General features: G+C 48.9%; 1 protein-coding gene across 1 annotated transcript; it reads left to right on the top strand.

Moving 5' to 3' along the window:
• Positions 1-879: 879 nt before the first annotated feature.
• LOC130489386 (hydroperoxide isomerase ALOXE3-like) lies at positions 880-16,129 on the top strand. The gene is made up of 14 exons (XM_056863089.1): positions 880-1,034; positions 3,915-4,119; positions 5,205-5,289; positions 5,710-5,832; positions 7,269-7,372; positions 8,151-8,323; positions 9,078-9,221; positions 9,992-10,195; positions 10,464-10,550; positions 11,563-11,732; positions 12,924-13,045; positions 13,580-13,680; positions 14,203-14,373; positions 15,950-16,129. The coding sequence occupies exons 1-14, from the start codon at positions 888-890 to the stop codon at positions 16,127-16,129; spliced, it is 2,016 nt and encodes a 671-aa protein (XP_056719067.1). The 5' UTR covers positions 880-887.
• Positions 16,130-24,569: the final 8,440 nt, after the last annotated feature.

Genomic DNA, 24,569 nt, shown 5'->3' with positions numbered 1-24,569 from the left:
TCTAGGGAAGCATCTTTGGGCCCCTCTGGAGAGCAGCACCTGTCCTGGGTTCACGGCTCCTAGGGCTGGCCCGCACTCCTAGGGCTGTGCCCTGCTTTTGCTGCTTGCCTGGCAGGGGCAAGTCCCATCATGCCCAGCTGCTGATGGGCTGCATTCAGCTCGGCAGGCCGCACAGTTCAGCTGCAAGAAGTCTGTTATAAACTCTATTGTAAAGTGGAGACAAGGAGGGAGGAGAGGGAGATGCCAGCACCACGGGCAGGGTTGCCAGGTCCCTCTCCGCCACCAGCGGAGCCTGAGGTGGGCAGAGTTTGGGAAGGGGAGGGACTTCAATGCCACAGAGTCCAATTGGCAAAGTGGCCATTTTCTCCAGGTCATCTGATCTCTGTTGGCTGGAGATCAGTTGTAATAGCAGGAGATCTCCAGCTAGTACCTGGAGGTTGGCAACCCTAGCTCCAGGTGGGAAAGACGGTTGCGTTCCATTCCGTACTAGTACTTCTGGAATTTTCATTCCTCGAGCCATGTGCGAGCATGCGTGTGTGTGAAGTCCCCCGAAGTCCCCCATGCTCCATGACAGACTTGTGAAGCTGCTTGCAAAGGAAAGGAGTTCTTTGGGCAGAGGAAGCTGCAGGCCAGGAGCTGTTGCAAACGCCGAACTTGCGTAACTGAGGCTGAGCCAAGCAGGGCCCCTCCCACCCCACAGCTGCAGAGCATTTCTCCGAGCCAAGGAGGCCTTCCTGAGAAGGGCAGATCGGTTTGGGGAGGTGGCTGCAGACTCTCTCAGGGAGAAGCAGGGGAGGCGGTTCAGACCTGCCTGGGATTCAGCACCGCACAGTTCCTCCATCTGCCCTGGTGATCTGAGCCCCCCCCCCCTTCCTCCTGCTTCCAGAATGGCCACCTACAAGATCCAGGTGGCCACAGGCAACATCATGTTGGCCGGCACCTACAGCACCGTCTCCATCACTTTGATCGGGACTCGAGGGAAGAGCCACAAGCAGCAGCTGAATAACCGGGGACGGGACTTCGTTCCTGGGGCTGTGAGTACAAATTCAGCATGCGCAGACACGGGGCTGCTCTCTGGCAGGGCGTGAAGAAGACAGGCTGGAAGTCCTCTTCACACAACGCATAGTTAAATGATGGAACTCCCTGTCCCAGGATGTGGTGGTGGCTGCCAACTTGGAAGGCTTTAAGAGGGGAGTGGACTTGTTCATGGAGGAGAGGGCTATTCATGGCTACTAGTAAAAACAGATACTAGTCATGATGTGTCCCTATTCTCTCCAGGATCAGAGGAGCACGCCTGTTATCTTAGGTGCATTGGAACACAGGCAGGACAATGTTGCTGCACTCGTCTTGTTTGGGGGCTTCCTAGAGGCACCTGGTTGGCCACTGTGTGAACAAACTGCTGGCCCTGATGGGCCTTCGTCTGATCCAGCAGGGCTTTTTCTTATGTTCTTATGTTCTCTTCTTCACAGACTTTGCAAGTTTCCGCCCTGACTAGTAGGTTTCCAATGCTAGCCATGCTGGTCTGCTGGAGGAGCTGAATCTGAGTCCAGGAGTACCTTAGAAACCAATGAGATTTTGGGGGTGTAAGCTTTTGAAGGGAGCTTTAAATCTCAAAAGCTCATGCCCCCAAAATTGTGCTGGTCTTTACGGTGTTACCAGACTTGAATCTCGCTCTTCTATCTGACAAGTGTTAACATTGGAACACACTGGCAAATTATCAGAAGTCAAAATTGCTTACCAAAAACATGGAATTGTTTTCTTAGACTTAAAACAAAACAGCATTTGGAGTTATATATGCTGCTAGCTTTAGAGGGAAACCCTTCTAGGTGAACAATACTGAATTTTGCCCCCTTAAAAGCTAAGATCAAGAGTTAATCTGATTGCCTTAGATCAAGACAGAGGGGCCACCCCACCACAGGACTCAGGTTATGCCACAAATGCACACGTTTAAATACATGCAAAATGGTATTTGTTCCACCCGGTTCCACAAGCAGTGAGAAGTTTCAAGGGTAGTTTCTTTGGAGTGAGAGAGAGAGAGAGAGAGAAAGAGAGAAAGACCATTGGTGCCTTCTGGCATCTTTATTGACAAACAGACAAGCAGAAGTCAAGAAACACCTGAGAACAGGTGGCAGGTCCCCAGAAAGCAATAGGAGCCCTCCCCCAAGCCTGCATCCCAGCTCCAGCTAGCCCCAGCTCAAAACCCCACCCTCACCTCACGGCAGCGGGCCAACAGCTGCTTCCCACACATGTATCTGCCAGGTCCTGGTCTCTGCCCCTCCTCCTGCAGGTGCAATAGCCCCTCAAGAAACCCCCACCCACCACCACCAAGAGGCCTGAACGGACTTTCTCGTCTGAGACTTGGCAGTGATCAGGACAGCCAAACTCACAATTAGGGTTGCCAACCTCCAGGTATGAGCTGGAGATCTCCTGCTTTTACAACTGATCTCCAGCCAATAGAGATCAGTTCACCTGGAGGAAATGGCTGCTCTGGCAACTGGACTCTATGGCATTGGAGTCCCTCCCCTCCCCAAACCCCGCCCTGCTCAGGCTCTGCCCCCAAAATATCCCGCCCGTGGCAAAGAAGGACCTGCCAACTCTACTTCCAAAGGTGCCTTTGGCTTTTGCAAAAATATCCTTTCCTGTTTATTGTGCTGCTCCCGCTGTTGCTACTTTTCCCCTTGCCGTGTTCCAGCTTTACGGTGCTCGCCCTTCCCCTTCTTATCTGTCTGATGAAGATTAGAAACTAGGGTTGCCAGGTCCGGGTTGGGAAATACCTGGAGATTTGGGGAGTGGAGCCTGAGGAGGGTGGGGTTTAGAGAGGGGAGGGACCTCAATGTAGGGTTGCCAACCTCCAGGTACTAGTTGGAGATCTCCTGCTATTACAACTGATCTCCAGCTGATAGAGATCAGTTCCCCTGGAGAAAAGGGATGCTTTGGCAATTGGACTCTATGGCCTTGAAGTCCCTCCCCTTCCAAACCCTGCCCTCTTCAGGCTCTGTCCCCAAAACCTCCCGCCAATGGCGAAGAAGGACCTGGCAACCTTAACTTCAATGCCATAGACTCCAATTGCCAAAGTGGCCATTTTCTCCAGGGGAACTGATCTATATCGCATGGAGATCAGTTGTAATAGCAGGAGAGCTCCAGCCACCACCTGGAGGCTGGCAACCCTATTAGAAACCCACAGGCAAGGGGCATCACGGCTGCCTGTTCTCTAGCACCACCCAGCACATGGCTCAAACGCGTGACAGCAAGTCAGTTTGGGCACCCATGTCCCAACTCACGTTGCTCATAATGTCTAGTTTGGCTCTCACCTCCAGACCAGGGAAATTTATCTTCTGCTGGGATCTTCGTGCCCCTCCATCTAACTCTGTCCCGATACTCCTTTTAATCGGGAGCAAAACACATTCTCCTTATCACCTTCAGACGAATAAATAGTTGATGGCTACATGATCAATAGGACAAATTGGCAAAGAAGGAAGACCGCGGAATTCCCTGATGATCTGTAGTCTGAAAGAGCAAAAGCCACCACAGCTAGTCCCCTGCAGGCAGCACTGACTCACCCAAGGCGACCAAGCCAGGGGCTGATGAAAAGTGGCAGGACCCCTGCAGAGTTTGACAGAAACAGAGCAAGAGAGTGCGTAGAACTTGCAAAAGGACCAAGCAAAAGGGAGCAGAGGAGACTAGTATGAGGACCATACTAGTAGTAGGTGATGTGAAAGACCTCTGCCTGAGTCCCAGGAGAGCTGCTGCCAGTCTGAGTAGACAATACTGACTTTGATGGACCATGGGTCTGATTCAGTATAAGGCAGCTTCATGTGTCCACCAGTGGTGATGGGGATATTCCCAAGGGGCCTGGCTTTGGGGGCTGCGATTTTGCATCCCTCCCCGAGACCGATTCTCCTCTGTGCATCCAGGTGGACGAGTACGAGATGCCCTGCGCGAGGGACCTGGGAGCGCTTCTGCTGGTCCAGCTCCACAAGGAGCCCTACCTGTTCTTCCCCAAGGACAGCTGGCTCTGTGACTTCGTCAAGGTGACGACCCAGCACGGGACAACCTACCACTTCCCCTCCTACCAGTGGCTGGAGGGCTACGGCACCTTGACGCTGCGGGAGGGTGCAGGTACACAAGTCTACCTCTCTGTGCCTTTGTACCCCACCCAAGGAGTTCAGGGAGGGAAGGTGGCTCGGTATAGCCCCATCTCCTCTGATGTCAGAAGCTAAGCAGGCAGAAATTCAGTATAGGCGGCCACACAGTTATCTAATCGTATTAATATATGCTTAATTGTATTAATATATGCTTAATTTAAGGATTATAAGCTTAATTAAGGACTCTAGATAGTCCTTGAATTAAGCAATTTCCTGCATTGTGCCAGGGGTTGGACTAGATGACCCTGGGTGTCCCTTCCAACTCTATGATTCTATCAAGCTTAATTTAAGGACTATATAGAGATGAATATTGTGAACAATGTATGATGAATAAGACTCCTTCGATTGGAGTTTGTTGTGTAACATTTGTCGGAATCATAGGGCTACTATTTATAAAGCATATTTTAATACGATTAGATTACTGTGTGGCCACCTATTCAGAATTTCTGTGTATAATAGTTAGTTTAGAGGGGGGGTTGTACTTAGAAGCTAAGCAGGGTCAGTGCTTGGATGGGAGACCACCAAGGAAGGCTCTGAAGAAGAAGGCAATGGCAAAACCCCCTCTGCTTCTCACTTGCCTTGAGAGCCCCTTGCTGGGGTCATCATATCAGTTGCAACTTGATGGCATTTACGAACATAAGGAGCTCACGGTAGCAGGCTGAAAGAGAGGGAATGGCCCAGGGGCATCCACTCAGGGCCAAACAAGATGTTACTTTTTTGGTTAGTTTTGACTGGGTTCCGACTAGGGTTGCTGTTGGTTTGGGAACGATAAAGTAAACCATGATCTGTGGGTGTCACATAGGCCAAAGACTCCACCTGGCTACCAAGATCCCTAGATTCAGCCTTGGGTCATGTGATCCAACCTCAGCCAAGCTGAACCGAGAGGTTCTTTCTGAGTGTGTGCAGACTGCACATATTTCCCAGGTAGGACTAGAGAGAAAGCAGGATTTCCAAGTCTGACAGCATTGCTCTGAGGCAGCCTAGCCTAGCACTTCTCTGTTCTGGTAACTTAACACGTTTCTACCTTCAGGCCTGTTTACCCTCCCCTTTCTTCTCCAGCCAAAACCGTTGCTGATGATTCCGGGAACTCCATCCTTTTGGAACATCGTAAGGAAGAGCTCAAAAGACGGCAAGAATGCTACGGGTAAGTCTTGCCTCATAAAGGTGGTGTTCCCCAATAACATAACGGGGAGCCACCAATAGAGCTATCCCCTGTCAGTTTACAAGGTGGTGGAAAGTGCTGTCAAGTCGCAGCTGACTTACGACAACCCTGTGGGATCTTCAGGGCAAGAGACGAACAGAGGGGTTTGCCATTGCCTCTGCGTAGCGACCCTGGACTTCCTTGGCGGACTCCCACCCAAGCCCTAACCGGGGCTCATCCTGCTTAGCTACTGAGATCTGACAAGATTAGGGTATCCAGGTCAGGGCATCAGTTTACATACTTTAAAAAAATCATGCTAGTAGCCAAGACAATATCCTGTGGCAATTAATTCCATCTCTTATATCTGTGCTATGTTAACCTAGGTTCATTTTGGGTGAGCTTCTTTTGTTTTGGTCACTGCAGCTGGAAGGAATATGCCCCAGGCTGGCCGAGGTGCATCGATGCAGAAAGTACCGACGATTTGGACTCCAGCTCTAAGTTCACCCTCACCAAGACCACCGTTTTTGGGCTGCGCGCCGCCAAGTCGTGAGTTATGTTGTCTCTGGGGCTCACTGGGTTCGAGGAGGCTCCTTTTCAGCAGAAACATTGCAAATGACTAAACTTCACCTTTTTCTGCTTTGCCCTCCTGAATTCTGCGGAAGAATGTCTTTCATGTGCTGCATCCGATGAATTTTTTTCCATGGATTGATGTCAATAAGCAAAAAGAAAATGCAGTGCAATCTAGTATAATTGAAATAAAACAACGAGAATGGCTAGTCAGTTTCAGGTGGGTAGCCCATGTTGGTCTGCAGCAAAAGACTAGGATTCGAATCCAGTAGCACCTTCGAGACAAACATGATTTCTGGGGTATAAGCTTCCGAGAGTCCAAGCTGCAGGTATCTGACGAAGGAAGCTTAGACTCTTGAAAGCTTATACCCCGGAAAGGTGCTCCTGGACTCAAAATCTCGCTCTAAGCATGGCAATGTTTACGAGCCACCATACACAGAAAAAGAATCTCAGTAAAAACTAAAAAAGCAAAAGAGAACTCAGACCGGCCGTCAACTGTTTTGGAGAATACAGCTATACAACTTTTGTGTGTGTGTGTGTGTGTGTGTTATTCTGGAGCTCCATTTCAAAAGCTGGTTTTGCTGTATTATTCCAGATGTTCATTTTTATTCTCCCTTTCATTGCCATTCCATTTGGCTTCTGGCACTACCCTCTTTATTTTACATTTGAATTGGATGAAATGTTCCAAGACCAGAACCTTCCTTCTTGGGATCTTCTGTGCCAAATTTCAGACATAGAAGAAAAGGCACTTTCTCTCCTGTTAAGAGTAATTCCTTGGGCGAAAACGCACGGTTGCTTTAACCTCCTTTATTCCCTGTTTCAGCCAGGATTAAGCCAGGATCGCATGCGTTCAGCATGGCTGAAACAGGGAATAAAGGAGGCTAAAGCGACCGTGCGTTTTCGCCCCTTGTCTGTCTCCAGATTGCTATACTTAGGGCAATCTCATGAGTCTTCTCCGAAGTTCCACAAAGTCTCTTTCTCTCTTTCTCAGCTAGTGCTGTAACACTGAATAAATCTTTATCTACACTTTAGTGAGGTTATGCACCTCTGCTGTGTTAATTACTGTGCCAACATGAGGTTGCTTCTGCTTAATCTGGGGCGTGCGCCTACAGAAGGAAGCTCTGATTTATGCATCTACCTAAACACAGGAGGAGCCCCTCTAGGGTTGCCAACTCCAGGTTAAGACATTCCTGGAGATTTGGAGGTGGGGCCTGGAGAGGCCAGGGTGTAACGCCATAGAGTCCACTTCCCAACGCAGCCATTTTCCCCAGGGTAACCGACCTCTGGAGAACAGTTGTAATTCTGGGGGATCTCCAGGCCCCACCTGGAGGTTGGCAACCCTAAGCTCCTCTCTGCTGTTTCTCCTTCTCCCCCCCCCCCCCCGGTCCTTCACCTGCTGTGGTCTTTGCCTTCAGGGAACTTGAGCTGAGACTTAAAGGTTTCTCCAACCAGGAGGGTTCTTGGGAGAGTCTAGACGACATCGGGAAGGTCTTCTGGTTCAAAAAAACCCCTGTCACAGGTGAGCCTCCCTTTCCTACAAAGGTCCCTTGCAGTGGACAGATTTTGAAAACAGCCAAAAAGAATTTGTACAGAGGAAGCTGCCTAATACTGAATCAGACCATCGGTCCAACCAGGTCAGTGTTGCCTACTCAGACTGGCAGCAGCTCTCCAGGGTCTCAGGCAGAGAAAGGTCTTCCCTGTCGCCTACTGCCTGGTCCTTTTACATAGAGATGTTGGGGATTGAACCAGCATACAAAACAGATGCTCTGCCATTGAGCCACAGCCCTTCTCAGATACTTAAAATTTTAATGTAATTTCCCCATCCCTTCCCACAGGAAGAATTTGCAAACACTTTTTAAAAAATCAGGGCAATTTTCAGTGCAAGGAGAGGAATCCCTACAATTTTTCTTCTTCGGGTTGCTTCCTATCATAAAGACACCCCCATCTGGAGAAGCAGCCACGGAGGGGGGAAATTCTGCTGGTTTTCAGGGAAACAAATTCTGAGAACGTTTCTCAGTGTGAGAATTTGGACAGCTGCTACCCATCAAGAATAATCAATGCTGAGAACCAAAAGTCTGACTCAGCACATCAGTTTCATATGTTTTTAAGGTTAACCTTGGAAGCATTTCTCACCTAGAGGTAAGGTTCCCTGGGGTGGGGGTGAACACTGCATTAACTTCTTAATGCTTTCAAATTCCTTGACTCTGACCTCCCAGTTTCTAATTCACTCATCCCTCATGGAATAAACTTCCCAGTGGAAAGACGGGTTAACAACTATCATTCCTCTGCATCTCCAGAGTATGTCGCAGATCATTGGAAAGACGATGATTTCTTTGGCTATCAATTCCTGAATGGGGTCAACCCTGTGCTGCTCCAGAAATGCACCGAGATCCCAGCTAACTTCCCAGTCACCGAAAAGATGGTGGCCGGGTCCCTGGGGAATTCCACCACCCTTCAGAAAGAGCTGACGGTAACTGGCACCCACATCTGTTTGTCTGAAGGGACCACTGAGAATCCTGGAAACTTGGGGCTGGTTGTCAAATCTATATTTAGAATCATAGAGTTGGAAGGGACCACCAGGGTCATCTAGTCCAACCCCCAGCACAATGCAGGAAATTCACAACTACCTCCCACACACACACACACCTCCAGTGACCCCTATTCCATGCCCAAAAGATGGCAAAAAAACCCCACAAAAAAAACCTCCAGGATCCCTGGCCAATCTGGCCTGGAGGAAAACTGCTTCCTGACCCCAAAGTGGCAACTGATCAGCATTACCCTGGGCGTGTAAGAAAGGGCCACGAGAGCCAAACACATTTAGTCACTGGCATGTGTGCCAGTATGACCCTTCCAAGAATAAGCGGAGGCACCTCTACACAAATAGATTTTCTCATGGGCTGGTACTCCCGGACAATAATGGATGGAAAGCCGGACTTCCATGTGGGTGACCTGTGTTCAAGTCTCAATCCTGCCATGTGGTCATCTGCCAGTCATGAGCAAGTCTCTGCCCTTTCACCTCAGTCCACCCATCTGTAAAACAGAAACAAGAGTAACCCGTCACAGAGACCTTTTGCAAACAGAGACTGTGAAGTCCTTCATAAAATCAAAGCCTCAGACATAAGATTGTAATAGATCAGATACAGCCACAGCATAATGCCCAGCTCACTGTACATCTCTTGGCCTACTCATGTCTCTTCCCATCTCCCTCTGCTCCCACCCTGCAGAAAGGGAACATCTTCATCGCAGACTACAAGATCCTTGAGGACATCCCAACGTGCTTTCTCAACGGTAAACCCCAATATCTGGCTGCTCCCCTCTGCCTGCTGCACCTGAACCCTGAAGGAAAGGTCAAGCCACTGGCTATCCAGGTAAAACACATGGGTCGCTTCTTGACCCATAGTCCGTGTGGCCAAACCGTCATGGAAGTTGTCTACCCACCCAGCTGTAAACCGTAGCATGAAACCAAAAGCATAGGAAATTTACATGGAAAAGTGCAGAACATCTGGATGGAAACTGGAAGCTAACCAGCCAGGGAGCCCATAGAATTTCTGAGATTACAAAATGGTATTATTCTTTCTTTCTTTTTAATTGACAGATGTAAGGCAGATTGTACAAGACAGGGTTAGGGAATCAAGTCTAAATAATAATTATACAACATTCTTGGTTTGAGCAGCAATATATATATATATGAACTAGCATGGTGTAGCAGTTAAGGGCAGTGATTTGGAGTGGTGGAATCTGATCTGGAGAACCGGGTTTGATTCCCCACTCCTCCAAATGAGCAGCGCAGGCTAATCTGGTGAACCAGGTTGCTTTCCCCACACCTCCACATGAAGCCCGCTGGGTGACCTTGGGCTAGTCACAGTTCTCTTAGAGCTCTCTCAGCCCCACCTACCTCACAGGGTGTCTGTTGTGGGGAGGGGAAGGGAAGGTGATTGTAAGCTGGTTTGATTCTTCCTTGTGCAACGCAATGGATAAGGTCCAGGAAGTCCATGGGCAGTTCTGGCCTCTTCCACATGTCCACTAGGTAGTCTTCATCCACCAGTTCCTCACTACCCCCTCCTGGCAGGTTCCCAGCCTTGCTGGTATGAAGCGAAATGATCCAGCTGAACCTGAATCCCTCTTTTTTCCTCCACAGCTCAGTCAGACCCCTGGTTTTGAGACTCCCATTTTCCTGCCCAGTGACCCCGAATGGGACTGGACGCTCGCTAAGATCTGGGTGAGGATGGCCAACTTCCATGTCCATGAGGTCAACACCCACCTCCTGGAAGCACACTTCCATTGCGAGGTCTACACCATGGCCACCCTCCGCCAGCTACCTATGTGCCACCCTATCTACAAGGTAAGAGCCAGTGTGGTGTAGTGGTTAGAGTGTTGGACTAGTATCTGGAAGACAGAGGTATCTAAACCTCGCTTTTGATTTTTGAGTTTAAGTGGGATTAATATTGCACAAATGCATAGCTGTGTACCAGAATATGTATGTGAGTGTGAGAGTGAGAGAGGCATCTTCAGATTTAGCCTCTTCTTTTGGAGTGGGTGGGGGATTAGTGGTTTAGCTTTGCTTCCAAGTGATGCCCAGTTTGAAGCCTGTGCCCTCTTCCCCCTTTCAGCTCCTGATACCTCACACCCGGTATACACTCCACATCAACACTCTAGCCCGCACCAGCCTTATACAGCCAGGAGGGGTATTTGATAAGGTAAGAAGGCCAGAACAACCCAAAGGGGGAGGGGTTTGGGATTTTGCACATGTCAGGACCAGAAAGGAAAACTCCACAGAGGATAGCGGCCGTGCAGTTTCGGACCCATGGTCCATCTAGTCCAGCATTCTGATGGACCTCTCCTGCTTGCATTTGTCTAGTCGTCTTTTAAAGCCAACTAAACTAGTGGCCACCTCAACTGGATGGCCCAGCCTAGCCCGATGTCATCAGATCTCAGACGCTAAGCAACCCACACTTCCAGGAAATCCTGACCCTTGGTTTGAGAGCCAGGCTGCAGTAACACTGGCAAAGCCCAGTTCTGAAATCTCCAGTGTTATGAGACATTCTCTTGGACTAGCTTAATTTGCATTTGTTTGCATGCAGGGAAGCTTTGTGAAATACATGCATTGGCTTTTGGTAGACCTGCTTCCAAAAAAGTGTATAGTTTTTTGCAGCCCTGTGGATGACCCAGGCTAGCCCCATCTTGTCAGACTGGTGGCCAGTTTGCAAATGGCAAGGGCCCGAATGTGCATTTGCTCCAGGGAATCTCAGCATCTTTAATTGCTTATACAAGCCACTGGCAGAAGGCTTCTTGTTCCCGTCTTCCTTCCATTCCCTTCCCTGAAGGAACCTTCTTACAGCCTCAGGGAGGAGTGATTTATACTGGGGAAACAGAGTGGGAAGGAAAGATTCATAAACACCCTCCCCCAGTGCCGCTTCCTCAGTCAAATTAGCTGCCTCCAACTGTTGTTTTCATTAATAAATTAATAAAATTAAAAGAGAGTCAGGAGATCCATGCATAGACGCGCTGGGTGTCAGTTAGCTTATTGATGCTGGCGGGATTCAGTGGTATGTCAACAGTGAGGAAACTGGGCTGTCGGAAGGGATGAAGACTCAGTAGATTACAGCAAAGGGATCTGGCCCCACTGATTCCGACAGATCAAATGCTGAGCTTCAGAGAGAGTCGAACGTAGCCTTCCCTGGCCTTGAATTTGTGTCTCCCACCCCACAGGCCACCGCCACAGGCCGCGATGGGATGCTGAAGCTGCTGGCAAAAGGTGTTCAGGCCTCCACTTATACTGCCCTTTGCCTCCCGGATGACCTCGAGAAAAGAGGAGTGGCCACTTTGCCCAATTTCTACTTCCGGGATGACGGGATGAAGATCTGGAACGCCATACAGAAGTGAGCTTTGGGGATCTGGAATCCATGTGCAGAAGCAAACACACAGGGGTTGCTGAAATCCGAAGCAGGGGCCATTTCTGCATCTGGCGCTGGGATGGTCATTTTGCTCCCCTTTGAGGTTGTTGGGTTTTTTTGCACAAAATGGTTTCATCAGATGTGGTAGGAAGCAAGCCACTGGAATGACGGAAATACTGGAGGTTTGGGGGCGGAGCCTGGGCAGGGGGCTCAGCAGGGTTGCTGAGTCCACCTTCCAGAGCGCCATTTTCTCCAGGAAAACTCAACTCGGTAGTCTACACATCAGTTGTAGTTCTGTGAGAACTAGGTTTGCCAGGTCCCTCTTCTCTACCAGCGGGAGGTTTTTGGGGCGGAGCCTGAGGAAGGCAGGGTTTTGGGGAGGGGAGGGACTTAAATCCCATAGAGTCCAATGGCCAAAGCGGCCATTTTCTCCAGGGGAACAGATCTCTATCGGCTGGAGATCAGTTGTAATAGCAGGAGATCTCCAGCTAGTACCTGGAGGTTAGCAACCCTAGAGAGAATGGCAGGCCTCACCTTGAAGTTGGTAACCCTAACTGGGACAGACCCGAGGGATAAGAAGAGGTTTCCTAGCTGAATCAAGGAGGAAGTCTGAAACAATGTGAATTCATGATATTTGGATCTGATTCGGACCCCTAAGAAAGGCACTTACTGGGTTGGTTGTCTGAATAGCCCTGAAACAGGATACAGCCGAGAGAACACGCTGAGTGCTTGGGCCGGCAAGAATTAATTGCGGAGCACAAACCCTGTTTGAAAATACTCCTCCACCCCCTTCCAGATGTGTTTCTACAAGCTCAGCTTGAGCAATTGCCCTGAGCCAAAGCTGGAAATTAAATCCAATTTTCATTAAGCAACAAAGGATAATGGTTAGAATAAGGACAGGGAGAATTCAAAAAGAAGTGCAAACAACCCCTCAAACTAGTTTCAGTTTTTTGGGATATGGCTGGTGTACTGTGGGATCCTGCCAGCCATGGCTTAATAAGAGCTGCAAATCCTCTTGGGGTTTCACTCCTGGTTTCCCTCCCATGCAAGTCGCCTCTGCCATGAGCCCCATGAAAAAGGCAGAAATCCAACCAGGGCTGCTTCCCCACACCCAGGAGTCACTCTGGAGTTGGGTACAGGGGTGACCCTACTTCCCTTCACCTACTCTGCTTTCAGGCTGGCCTCTGGCATTGTCGGTCTCTACTACAAATCTGACACAGCAGTCAAGGAGGACCCCGAACTGCAAGCCTGGGTGCGCGAAATTTTCACAGAAGCTTTCCTGGGCCTGAAGTCATCCGGTAAGGCCCCAGCTAGGGTTGCCAAGGGAGGGAAGGTTTCATCAAAGGCTCTTAGGCTCATTCTCAAAAGGGAGAAACAAAACCGAATTGGGGATTTTCAAATCCAGCTAGACAGTTTTCGATCTCCAGGCTCATCCCTTTGCCTCTCCCATAACCCCACTCCATAAAACACATGAGGAAAAACCAACTTGGAAGGCTTTAAGAGGGGAGTGGACATGTTCACGGAGGAGAGGGTTATTCATGGCTACTAGTCAAAATGGATACTAGTCATGATGCAGACCTATTCTCTCCATCATCAGAGGAGCATGCCTATTTTATTAGGTGCTGTGGAACACAGGCAGGAGAATGCTGCTGCCGTGGTCTTGTTTGGGGTCTTCCTAGAGGCACCTGGTTGGCCGCTGTGTGAACAGACTGCTGGACTTGATGGGCCTTGGCCTGATCCAGCAGGGCCTTTCGTATGTTCTTATGAAGCGTACAGTCATAAGCAAAACTGACTTGTGAGGGGAGGCTAAATTTTCTGTCCGACCCCAACAGGTGTCCCTTCTACACTGGAAACCAAGGATGAGCTTGTCAAGTTCCTCACCATGATCATCTTCTGCTGCTCCGCAAGGCATGCTGCAGTCAACAGTGGGCAGGTAAGGAACCTCATCTGGAGGGGGCAGGACTTCTCCCCTTCCTTGCACATGCCCCAGATGGCCGATGTCTGAGACCATCCCTGATGCGGGTAGTCCATCCCCCCTACACATACACCATGCCATAAGGTTGCCAACCTCCATGTACTAGCTGGAGATTTCCTGCTAGAGATCAGTTCACATGGAGAAGATGGCCACTTTGGCAACTGGACTCTACGACACTGAAGTCCCTCCCCTCCCCTAACCCCGCCAGTGGTGAAGAGGAACCTGGCAACCCTACCCAAACTCCACCCTCCCTAGGCTCCACCCCCAAATCTCCAGAAACTCCTCAACCCACAGCTGGTAAACCTAAACTTCAGATGTTGTATAAATTTAAGTAAACCATCCGGTATTTCTTCTGCAAGAAAAAAAATTGCCTGCACATCGTGTCAATGGAATGGTGATCTTTCCACCGGGCTTCCCAAGTCCTCCCAGGTAGACCCCAATTGGCTCTAACCCACTTCCCCCTTTGTTTGTGTGGGACAGTTTGATTTCGCCGCCTGGATGCCCAACACGCCCGCCACCTTGAGACAGCCTCCCCCCAAAAGCAAAGGCCTTGCCACCTTGAAGAGCATATTGGACACCTTGCCGGAAGTGAACTCCACCTGCGCGCTTCTCTCTCTGCTTTCAGTCGTGAGCTATGAGCCGGGCGACCTGGTGAGTGAGTCTGGGAAAAGTGGTACGCAATTCGGATTAAATGCAGAGACCAATTGTCTTAACAGTAAAAAGCTACTGAATTAGGGGAGGAGCCGTGGCTCAGTGGTAGAGCCTCTGCTTGGCATGCAGAAGGTCCCAGGTTCAATCCCCAGCATCTCCAGTTAAAGGGATTAGGCAAGTAGGTGATGTGAAAGACCTCAGCCTGAGATCTTGGAGAGCCGCTGCTGGTCTGAGTAGACAATATGGACTTCGATGGACCAAGGGTCTGATTCAGTATAAGGCAGCTTAATGTGTTCAATTTATCAAGTTGATAGTAAAAGGCAGCCACCTGTTTGGGGGTGGGGTTTGGATCTGGACTGTGGAGCGGAGAGCCAGGGGAGAGTAACCATTTCCAAAAGATCTTTATCTGTGGAAATTATGCGTATGATTCCTTCTGACACCATCTTTGTGGAAGCTGCATTCAGCTTGACGTTACTTGGCCCAGCTGGTTCATGAAGGAGTCGCCAGGATTATTTCTCTCAGTGCAGATATTATCAAGTGGCACTGGGAATACCAAGCATTGCTGTGGGTTTTTGTGTGTGCTCCAGAATCTGTTTGCAGCTGTTTTTGATCCTCTTTTTTAATTGGGGTTAATCTTTTTCCTTCTGTGCTGGGAAGTTTTCCCCCTCTAGATTTAAATCTCACGCATGTGTGCACGCACACACACATACACAAAGGTGCTTTTTGACAGCGGAGTGCCAGCATGTTGTAGTGGTTAAGAATGGTGGTTTGGAGTGGTTTGATTCCTCGCTCCTCCACATGAGTGATGGACGCTAATCTGGTGAACCAGGTTGGTTTCCCCACTTATACACATGAAGCCAACTGGGAGACCTTGGGTTAGTCACAGATCTCTCAGTCCCACCTACCTCACAGGGTGTCTGTTGTGGGGAGGGAAAGGGAAGGTGATTGTAAGCCAGTTTGATTCTCCCTTAAGTGGTAGAAAAAGTCAGCATATAAAAACCAACTCTTCCTCCTCCTCCTCCTCCTCCAAAATAAGGAAAGCAAATAGATCAATCTTAAGATCTGGTTTAAAAAAACAAAAGGGATGATGATGAAGAAGAAGAGTTGGTTTTTATATGCCAACTTTCTCTACCACTGAAGGGAGAATCAAACCGGCTTACAATCTCCTAGCCTTCCCCTCCTCACAACAGACACCCTGTGAGGTAGGTGAGGCTGAGAGAACTCTAAGAGAGCTGTGACTAGCCCAAGGTCACCCAGCTGGCTTCATGTGGAGGAGTGGGGAAACAAATCTAGTTCACCAGATTAGCCTCCGCCGCTCATGTGGAGGAGTGGGGATCAAACCTGGTTCTCCAGATCAGACTCCACTGCTCCAAATCACCGCTCTTAACCACTACACCATGCTGGCTCTCTCCCATCCCACTGTACCTGAATTTTAAAAGTGAGATGTGAAAAACCAGTCTTTAAAAAGGCAGCTGCAGACATGCTGCCAGATGTCAAAGCATCACGCTTCGTTCCACCTCAGTTGGAGACCTCAGCCATTCCTCTGTCCAAAGCATGCATTTCCCTGCTGTTCCAGAGACCCCTGGGCTACTACCCTGATGAGCACTTCACGGAAGAGGAGCCCCGAAAGCTGATTGCCGAATTCCAGGAGTGCCTGGCCAAGATCTCCAAGGAAATCGACCAGAGGAACAAGGAACTTCCCATCGGCTACCTCTACTTGAACCCTTCTGAAGTACAGAACAGCGTCTCCATATAAAAGGGGTCCCTCCTGACCGGCACTGACGCTGCAGTGCGCTGGGGATTCTGGGTCTGGAGTGCTCCAAGATTGCCAACCTCCAGGTGGGGCCTGGAGATCTCCCAGAATTACAACTGATCTCCAGACTGCAGAGATCAGTTCCCCTGGAGGAAATGGCTGCTTTGGAAGTTGGAGTCTATGACATTATAACCCACTGAGGTCCCCTCCCCTTCTCAAATCCTGCCTTCCCCAGGTTTCACCCCCCCCAAAAAAAAATCTCCAGGGATCTTACACACCGGAGTTGGCAACCCTAGGAATACCCAGGCTAGCAGAAAGCTTTCTTTGATCAGGACATCCAGGTTTTGATATATTATGCAAATAAAGCACGCACACCCTCTATGCTACTTCATTTACAATCTGCAAGCCAGCGTGGTGTAGTGGTTAAAAGCGGTGGAGTCTGATCTGGAGAACTGGGTTTGATTCCACCACATGAGTGGTGGAGGCTAATCTGGTGAACTGGGTTGGTTTTCCCCTCCTGCACACAAAGCCACCTGGGTGACCTTGGACAAGTCACAGCTCTCTTCGAGCTCTCTCAGCCTCACCTACCACACAGGGTGTCTGTTGTGAGAAGGGGAAGGGAAGGTGATTGTCAGCCGGTTTGAGTCTCCCTTAAGTGGTAGAGAAAGTCAGCATATAAAAACCAACTCTTATTATTATTATTATTATTATTATTCGGATTTATTTTAGGGCAATGTTGTTTCCAGGGATTCTGCTGATAGTATTTAGTCACTGCCAGATCACATGATATAGTTCTCCATAACTTCCCTATCCAGCTGACACTCTTGCCCTGTCTCCATATGACCACACGGAGGCAACCGGACGTACAATCCAATGTGTGCCCAGACGGTTCTTGGACGTTATGCAGGCTACACCAGGCCCTTCCTACCAGGCCAAGACCTTTCTTTTTACCCAGGCTTTTAACTAGGGGTTTGATGTTTTATAATTGATTTCCCAATCTGCTTTTAGCCCGAGGACTGTTATAAGGATTACTTTGGCTGCCAAAAGTTCTGTGCGCCAGGGCTTTTATGCTTCAGGGTTTTATCGGTTGGTTTTTAATGGCTCTCAGTTTGCATGATTTTCTATTCAATGGTTTTACTTCTTATTTTGCAAGCTGCCTCAAGCAGGGCTCCAAAGAGGCAGCATATAAATGTCTTAAAGAGATACAATAAATAAATGCCAAAATTTGGGATTTTCTCTGTATTGTGTGTGTCTGTGCTTCCACGCAGTGTACGTTGTCATGCATTCCATTGGGATGCACCGGCACACTGGTTGCCCTCCAGAACTGAAATGTAAGGCCATTTATGCTTGGTAATTAGCAGTACTTTCCAGGCTGAATTGCCAGGCATTTTTTTTTTCGTTTTTCACGGTGAACCGTCGTTCAGGAAGTGACTGCGAAGCCAATGCATACCGGCTTCGCATTACTTAAGAGCCCCTTTAACACGACCTTTTGTGTTTGCTCCACCCCGACACCAAAGAATCCCCTGAAGGAATCATGCAAAATGATGCTTAGCTATGAAAACGGCGGTTGGCTAATGGAAGGATCAAAGGAGCAGGCGAGTGTGGGGGGAGGTGGAATTTCTCCTTTTGCGTCGGGACCGTGAATAGACATTTTAAAGGTCGCATTTAAAAAAGCTTTGAGCGAACTTCAAAACTGACCCTGCATAAATGGCCTATGCCTATTGGCCAGTGCTTCAGTCAAGCAACAAAGTTCCTTGGCTGGCAGCGCCAACTCAAGAGGAGACTCTATGTGCTCTTGCTTAAGCATTGCTTTGCAAGTAGAACAGACTGTGCAATGCAGGGTGTTATCAGAGGGATTATCATCAGATTCCCAGATTTGACTGTTGCTGCACCGCTGTGTTGCTGACTTAATATTGTACCACGGATTAGGACATGGAAATGCTGTGGCACCACATATGGGAAGGGCTCGGGGCGCACAGCTGACAGGCCGAAAACTGCAGCTGTGCAGTTCCCACGAACATAATGGGTTTCAATAAGAAGAAGAAGAGTTGGTTTTTATATGCCGACTTTCTCTGCCACTTAAGGGAGACTCAAACCGGCTTACAATCACCTTCCCTTCCCCTCCCCACAACAGACACCCTGTGAAGTAGGTGGGGCTCAGAGATCAGTGATCAGCCCAAGGTCACCCAGCTGGCTTCATGCGGAGGAGTGTGGAAACAAATCCAGTTCACCAGATTAGCCTCCGCCACTCATATGGAGGAGTGGGGAATCAAACCCAGTACTTCAGATCAGACTCCAACGCTCCAAACCACTGCTCTTCACCACGCTGGAGATATTTCGATCTGAGTCAGTGATGCAGCAATCCTCGCAAATAGCCAAGATTGTAAAAGGGAACCTCCATATACCCATGAAGTATACCTCTTATTACCGGACGCAGCCAGTCAAGAGATTATCCTCAGCTTTCATGCTTTACTTCTGAGCTTCCCTGCGGCACCTAGCTAGCTCCGGCCATCTGATCTGTACCAGCAAGGCATGTGATTCGTGTATCTCAAACAATGTTGAGAAAAATGTCTTCGTAAGACTCAACGATGAATAAGGGTTTGGGGAAATGAGGGGAATGAAGCAACCGCATTAAGGAGGAGGACGCATAGCACTGCAAAGGGAGTCGGCCCATGTGCCAGCTCAGCCTTGCCAAAAAGGGAATAGAAACGTGTGGGAGAAGGTGGGGCCGGGGAGCGCTCTAATTGGGAACTGCCAGTCTCCCTCTGGCCATTGGAAGCCGGCTGTGGTTTAACCCGAGCCAGTTCTTTGAAATATGAAGCAGAGGCAGATCAAGGCAGCCGCTTCATCTGTGGCGAGTGGAGGCACCCCCTTTCTGTACGTCAGCTGTTTACGTTTTCCAGCAGTACAATAAAGAGCCTAAAGCCAGGGTCCCCAACTTGAAGCCCCTGGGCACCATGGTGCCTGCCAGCACCATTCCTGGTTCCCATCAAGAGTTTTTAAGAATCATAGAATGATAGAATTGGAAGGGACCACCAGGGTCATCTAGTCCAACCCTCTGCACAATGCAGGACATTCACAACTACCTCCCCCCACACACCCCCAGTGACCCCTACTCCATGCCCAGAAGATGGCCAAGGTGCCCTCCCTCTCACGATCTGCCTAAGGTCACAGGATCAGTATTGCTGCCAGATGGCCATCTAGCTTCTGCTTAAATACCTCCGGGGAAGGAGAGCCTACCACCTCCCGAGGAAGCCTGTTCCACTAAGGAACCGCTCTGTTAGAAAGTTCTTCCTGATGTTTTGATTTATTTTCAACCCGTTGGTTCTGATCCGACCTTCTGGGGCAACAGAAAACAACTCTGCACCATCCTCTAGATGACAGCCCTTCAAGTACTTGAAGATGGTTATCATGTCCCCTCTCAGTCTTCTCCTCTTCAGGCTAAACATACCCCGCTCCTTCAACCTTTCCTCACTTGGTCTCCAGACCCCTCACCATCTTTGTTGCCCTCCTCTGGACACGATCCAGCTTGTCTACATCTTTCTTAAATTGTGGTGCCCAAAACTGAATAGGTGAGGTCTAACCAGAGCGAAGTGATACCATCACTTCACATGATCTGGACACTATACTTTCGTTGATACAGCTCAAGATCGCATTTGCCTTTTTAGCTACCACATCACACTGCTGACTCACGTTCAGCGTGAGAGGGGCTTTTGCCCAGCAAGGCTGATATGCCTGTATTATTGTATCAATTCCCAATGACAATAACACAGTAGGAGGTTGAGAGTTCAAAGCAGTTTGTTTATTAGGCCCAATAGACACACCGGGTGAGAACTGCCCAAATGCGCAGGACAATTCACACACACATCAAAGGATTGCAAGCACGAATATAGACCGATTATGGGTGGTTACAGAGGCGTAATACACACGTAAGGACCCAAATGCCCAATACTCGGGACCCCCAAATTAGCATGCCCTATTACAGAATTGAAGGCAGTTACAGAGAAAGTGATGATCTCATGTTCACTAATGAGCAGTGAAGACTTTCATGGTCAGGTGCTTTTCTACTTGATCCGAAATTACTGCAGTTCTTCTTATCTTGGGCCCTGGCAGCTGCCAAGGCTAACTACGGAGGTTCCCAGCTGGTTCTTATCTCTGGAAAACCAGCTTATGCAAGCATACTAAAGCCTTCTATGGATTCTTTAATTCGCTTCTAACTAAGCAACAGTGGGCCTCTTATACTTAAGGCCTGTAACCTAAGCAAGTGCTTGGTGTAACTATACAAGCCACCTCTAATATGCTGAGTGTGGCATGTTCATGAGTGCAGATATACTTTATTGAGTGCAAAGGATATATTTCAAATCAAAGAATACATTTCCAATACATTTCCCATAGCATATAATGATTTCAGGCATTACAAGGCTTCTGGTTGGCCATCAGAGATTTGATTGGGTGTGCAGATTTTGGACAGCGCTGCTTTAGCAGCCATTTTTTGACTGGCGCCCACACTCTGGGTCAGAATTCCCAAGGTGCCCACAAGCTCAGCAACAACAGCAACAACAAACTTGGGGACCTGTGGTGGAAAGGAAGAATGTAGTTTAACACCCAAAAAGCCCGGCTGAGTCTCGGTTAAAGATTTAGTTTTCCAGATGTTGCCCTTAAGGAGTGAATTGTGGCTGTGTTCCCTCATTTGTACAGAGCCTCTGAGCAGCACTTTATATGCATAATGCTCTTAAATCCTTGCTTTGTGTGGCTGTTGCAGCGCAAATTACCATCCCCATTTAATAGATGGCAAACAGATTTAGAGGGTGGCTTTGCCCCGATGGGCATCATGGGCATCGAGGGTTCCTCAACGCAAGACTGATGAGCTAACTACGGTGCTTTCAAAGTCTCATGTGACTGGCAATGCACAATAACATTCTGCAGCATCAACTCCCTACATTGCGGGTAGGTACAAAAACTGCCCTGCTAACTTCATCTTTTGTCTGCAACAGGAAGTAAAAAATTGCCAGTGTGGTGTAGTGGTTACGAGCGGTGGTTTGGAGTGGTGGCCTCTGATCTGGAGAACCAGGTTTGATTCCCCCACTCCTCCACATGAGCAGCAGAGGCTAATCTGGTGAACTGGATTTGTTTCCCCACACCTCCACATGAAGCCAGCTGGGTGACCTTGGGATAGTCACAGCTCTCTCAGCCCCACCTACCTCACAAGGTGTCTGTTGTGGGGAGGGGAAGGGAAGGTGATCGTAAGCGAGTTTGATTCTCCTTTAAGTGGTAAAGAAAGGCTGCATATAAAAACCAACTCTTCTTCTTCTTCTTCTTCTTACCAAACAAGCCCTTCCTTCCAATGTGATTCTACTACAATTCCCACCACCACCTCTCTTTTCTGGGATAAGGTGTGTGTCTACAATACCAGCTAGGGTTGCCAGCTTGTGGCAGGCATAGGGTTGTCAACTAGGGTTGCCAACCTCCAGGTACTAGCTGGAGATTTCCTGCTATTACATGTGATCTCCAAACAATAGAAATCAGTTCCCCTGGAGAAAATGGCTGCTTTGGCCATTGGACTCTATGGAATTGAAGCCCCTCCAAACCCTGCCCTTCTCAAGCTCCACCCCCAAAATCTACAGGTATTTCCCAACCTGGAGCTGACAACCCTATTTTCAACTCTGGCTTGGGAAATTCCTGGAGATTTTGGGGTAGGGTTTGGGAAGGGGAGGGACCTCATCAGGGTATAATGCCATCGATTCCACCCTGCAAAGCTGCCATTTTCTCCAGAGGAACTGGTCTCTGTATTCTGGAGATCAGTTGTAATTCCAGAAGAACCCTGGCCCCGCACGGAACTTGGCAACCATACTGGGAGAGCAGGGACATGGCGGGCAGCGTTGTGGCTGTGTCCGTGACATCACTTCCAGGGCAAAACCCAGAACTGACATCATGTTGAGAAACACTCTAGGATTTAGGGCTAGGGTTATCCGTCACACTAATGCAATGTCATGCCCCGGAAGTGATGTCACGGCATAGACGCAATGCTGATTTTTGTACCATCCCCCTCCACCCTATTGATGGAGTTGCCAACCTCCCGGTACTAGCTGGAGATCTCCTGCTATTACAACTGATCTCCAGCTGATAGAGATCGGTTCACCTGGAGGAAACGGCCACTTTGGCAATTGGGCTCTATGGCACTGAAGTACCTCCCTTCCCCAAACCCCGCCCTCCTCAGGCTCAAAAAATCTCCAGGTATTTCCCAACCCGGAGCTAGCAACCCTACCTATTGAGCAGTGATGGGGGCCGAGGGTTGCCACCTGAAGATCTTCTGCTACAGTGGGAGACCTGGCAACACTAATGCCAACATCCCATAATCCCACACACTCCAAAAGGGCTCCAGGTTTTGATTTTGTAAGGGTTACATTAGGCCTGGCCATCTTCATCTAATAATTCAAGTAATTCAGTTGACTTCCTTCCCATAAACGTTTTAAGATGATAGAACAATACAAGTGACAATCTCTGCAACCCTTTCGTGGTTCGAACTGGGCCACTTCAATTTAATAACAGGGCCAAACCCTGCCTGATGACAGAGCTGGCCCTGCTGGTGTTTCCAGAAGATTCTTTGACTCAGTTTCAAGCTGCTGTACTAGTCTGGGGAAGGTCAGCCAGTGCATCGAGGAGATTAATCCCATATTTTGGGATTTCATCCACATGGGATTAGCCAATCGATCAGAACAATTTCCTGCCGGGATTTCTGTGCCCCAGTTGTAGAATCCCACAGCTAAGCCCTTAAATCATGGTGGAGTCAACATGGTTTGTCACAGGCGGAAGGATATTCTTGTCATTCCCACTTAGGGTTGCCAACCTCCAGGTACTGTGGGTAGGAAAAAGGCACCTCTATGCTAGTACCTAGGTTTGGAAATCAGCATAGATGTGAAAAGATTCAACAAAGTGCAAAATGTATAATGCTACACAATAACACAAAACACAGCAGGTTATGCAAATAGATATAACACAAACAGTATACACAAGTGCACCATCCAAGAGCAGTCCAAGACCAACATATATAGTCACAAAGGTATACAGTCCTTCAAAAGGTAAGTGTTCAGCAATCCTTTGAAAGGTAAGTGTACACAGTCAACAGTGGTCCCACGAAGGTTTCCACGAACAGACCGATGGGGATACGGCCGTTTGGATTTCTTATATTAATCTCTTCTTCAGTCCCCAAAAACAGTTTATTCTTACTTCAAGTTCGACTGCCAGTAATATTTTTTGATCAACGTCAACCAGTTCCACACAGTTGACGTTGATCAAAAAATATTACTGGCAGTTGAACTTGAAGTAAGAATAAGCTGTTTTTGGGGACTGAAGAAGAGATTAATATAAGAAATCCAAACGGCCGTATCCCCATCGGTCTGTGTCTTCACTTCGTGGAAACCTTCATGGGACCACACTTGACTGTGTGCACTTACCTTTCAAAGGATTGCTGAACACTTACCTTTTGAAGGACTGTATACCTTTTTTACTATATATGTTGGTCGTGGACTGCTTCTGGATGGTGCACTTCAGTATACTGTTTGTGTTATATCTGTTTGCATAACCTGCTGTGTTTTGTGTTATTGTGTAGCACTATACATTTTGCACTTTGTTGAATCTTTTCGCATCTATGCTAACCTTCGGGTATTAGCTGAAGATCTCCTGATATTACAACCGATCTCCAGCCGATAGAGATCAGTTCACCTGGAGGAAATGGCCACTTTGGCAATTGGACTCTATGGCATTTAAGTCCCTCCCCTCCCCAAACCCCGCCCTCCCCAGGCTCTGCCCCAAAAACCTCCCGCCAGTGGTGAAGAGGGAGCTGGCAACCCTATTCCCACAACAAAAGCTGACAAGAAGCCCTTGGTAGGAAAGGAACACTTAATTACGACATTCGGGCATATAATCTAAGACGGAAAGGCCTCCCACCATATGCCTAGGCTAGGGAACCAGCCTCCAGGTGGGACCTGGGGACCCCCTGGAATTGCAGCTCATCTCCAGACTACAGAGATCAATTCCTCTGGAGAAAATGGGGTGGACTGTATGGTGTTGTACCCCACCGAGGCCCTTGTCCTCCCCAGGCTCCATCCCCAAATCTCCAGGACTTTCCCAACCTGGATCTGGCAACCCTAAACCCCCCCATTCCCCCACCAGTGGCCAGGGGGTACCTGGCAACCCTACACATGGCCCAGCTCTCCTGCCTGATTCTCACTGCGAAGGTGGAGGTGTGTGGTGTGGGAATCAGGAGGAGCCCTTTCCTGCATCTTCTTGATTACGCTCTTTGTCTCTGAGGTGCCTCACCCCTCCGAGGCGGGGCACCAAGCAAACTGGCTTGGCCACTCCTGCTTATAAGATTCCAGCAGAAAGCCGAGGACAGAAGCGCTTCTGGTCTGGGGCAACAGCAGTCTCTCTTCCGACAGCTGCC

This window comes from Euleptes europaea, chromosome 18, assembly GCF_029931775.1.
Source record: "Euleptes europaea isolate rEulEur1 chromosome 18, rEulEur1.hap1, whole genome shotgun sequence".
NCBI classification, from domain to species: Eukaryota; Metazoa; Chordata; class Lepidosauria; order Squamata; family Sphaerodactylidae; genus Euleptes; species Euleptes europaea.
Note: the sequence above shows the minus strand (reverse complement) of the source record. Positions and strands in the feature narration are given on the sequence as shown.

What these genes read in the sequence shown, in the direction of transcription:
- LOC130489386 (XM_056863089.1), top strand. Translation starts at nt 888, where the DNA reads ATGGCCACCTACAAGATCCAGGTGGCCACAGGCAACATCATGTTGGCC. An exon ending in AGACGGCAAGAATGCTACGG is followed by an intron (nt 5,290 to 5,709) that starts GTAAGTCTTGCC and finishes TGGTCACTGCAG; the next exon opens with CTGGAAGGAATATGCCCCAG. An exon ending in TGTGCCACCCTATCTACAAG is followed by an intron (nt 10,196 to 10,463) that starts GTAAGAGCCAGT and finishes TCCCCCTTTCAG; the next exon opens with CTCCTGATACCTCACACCCG.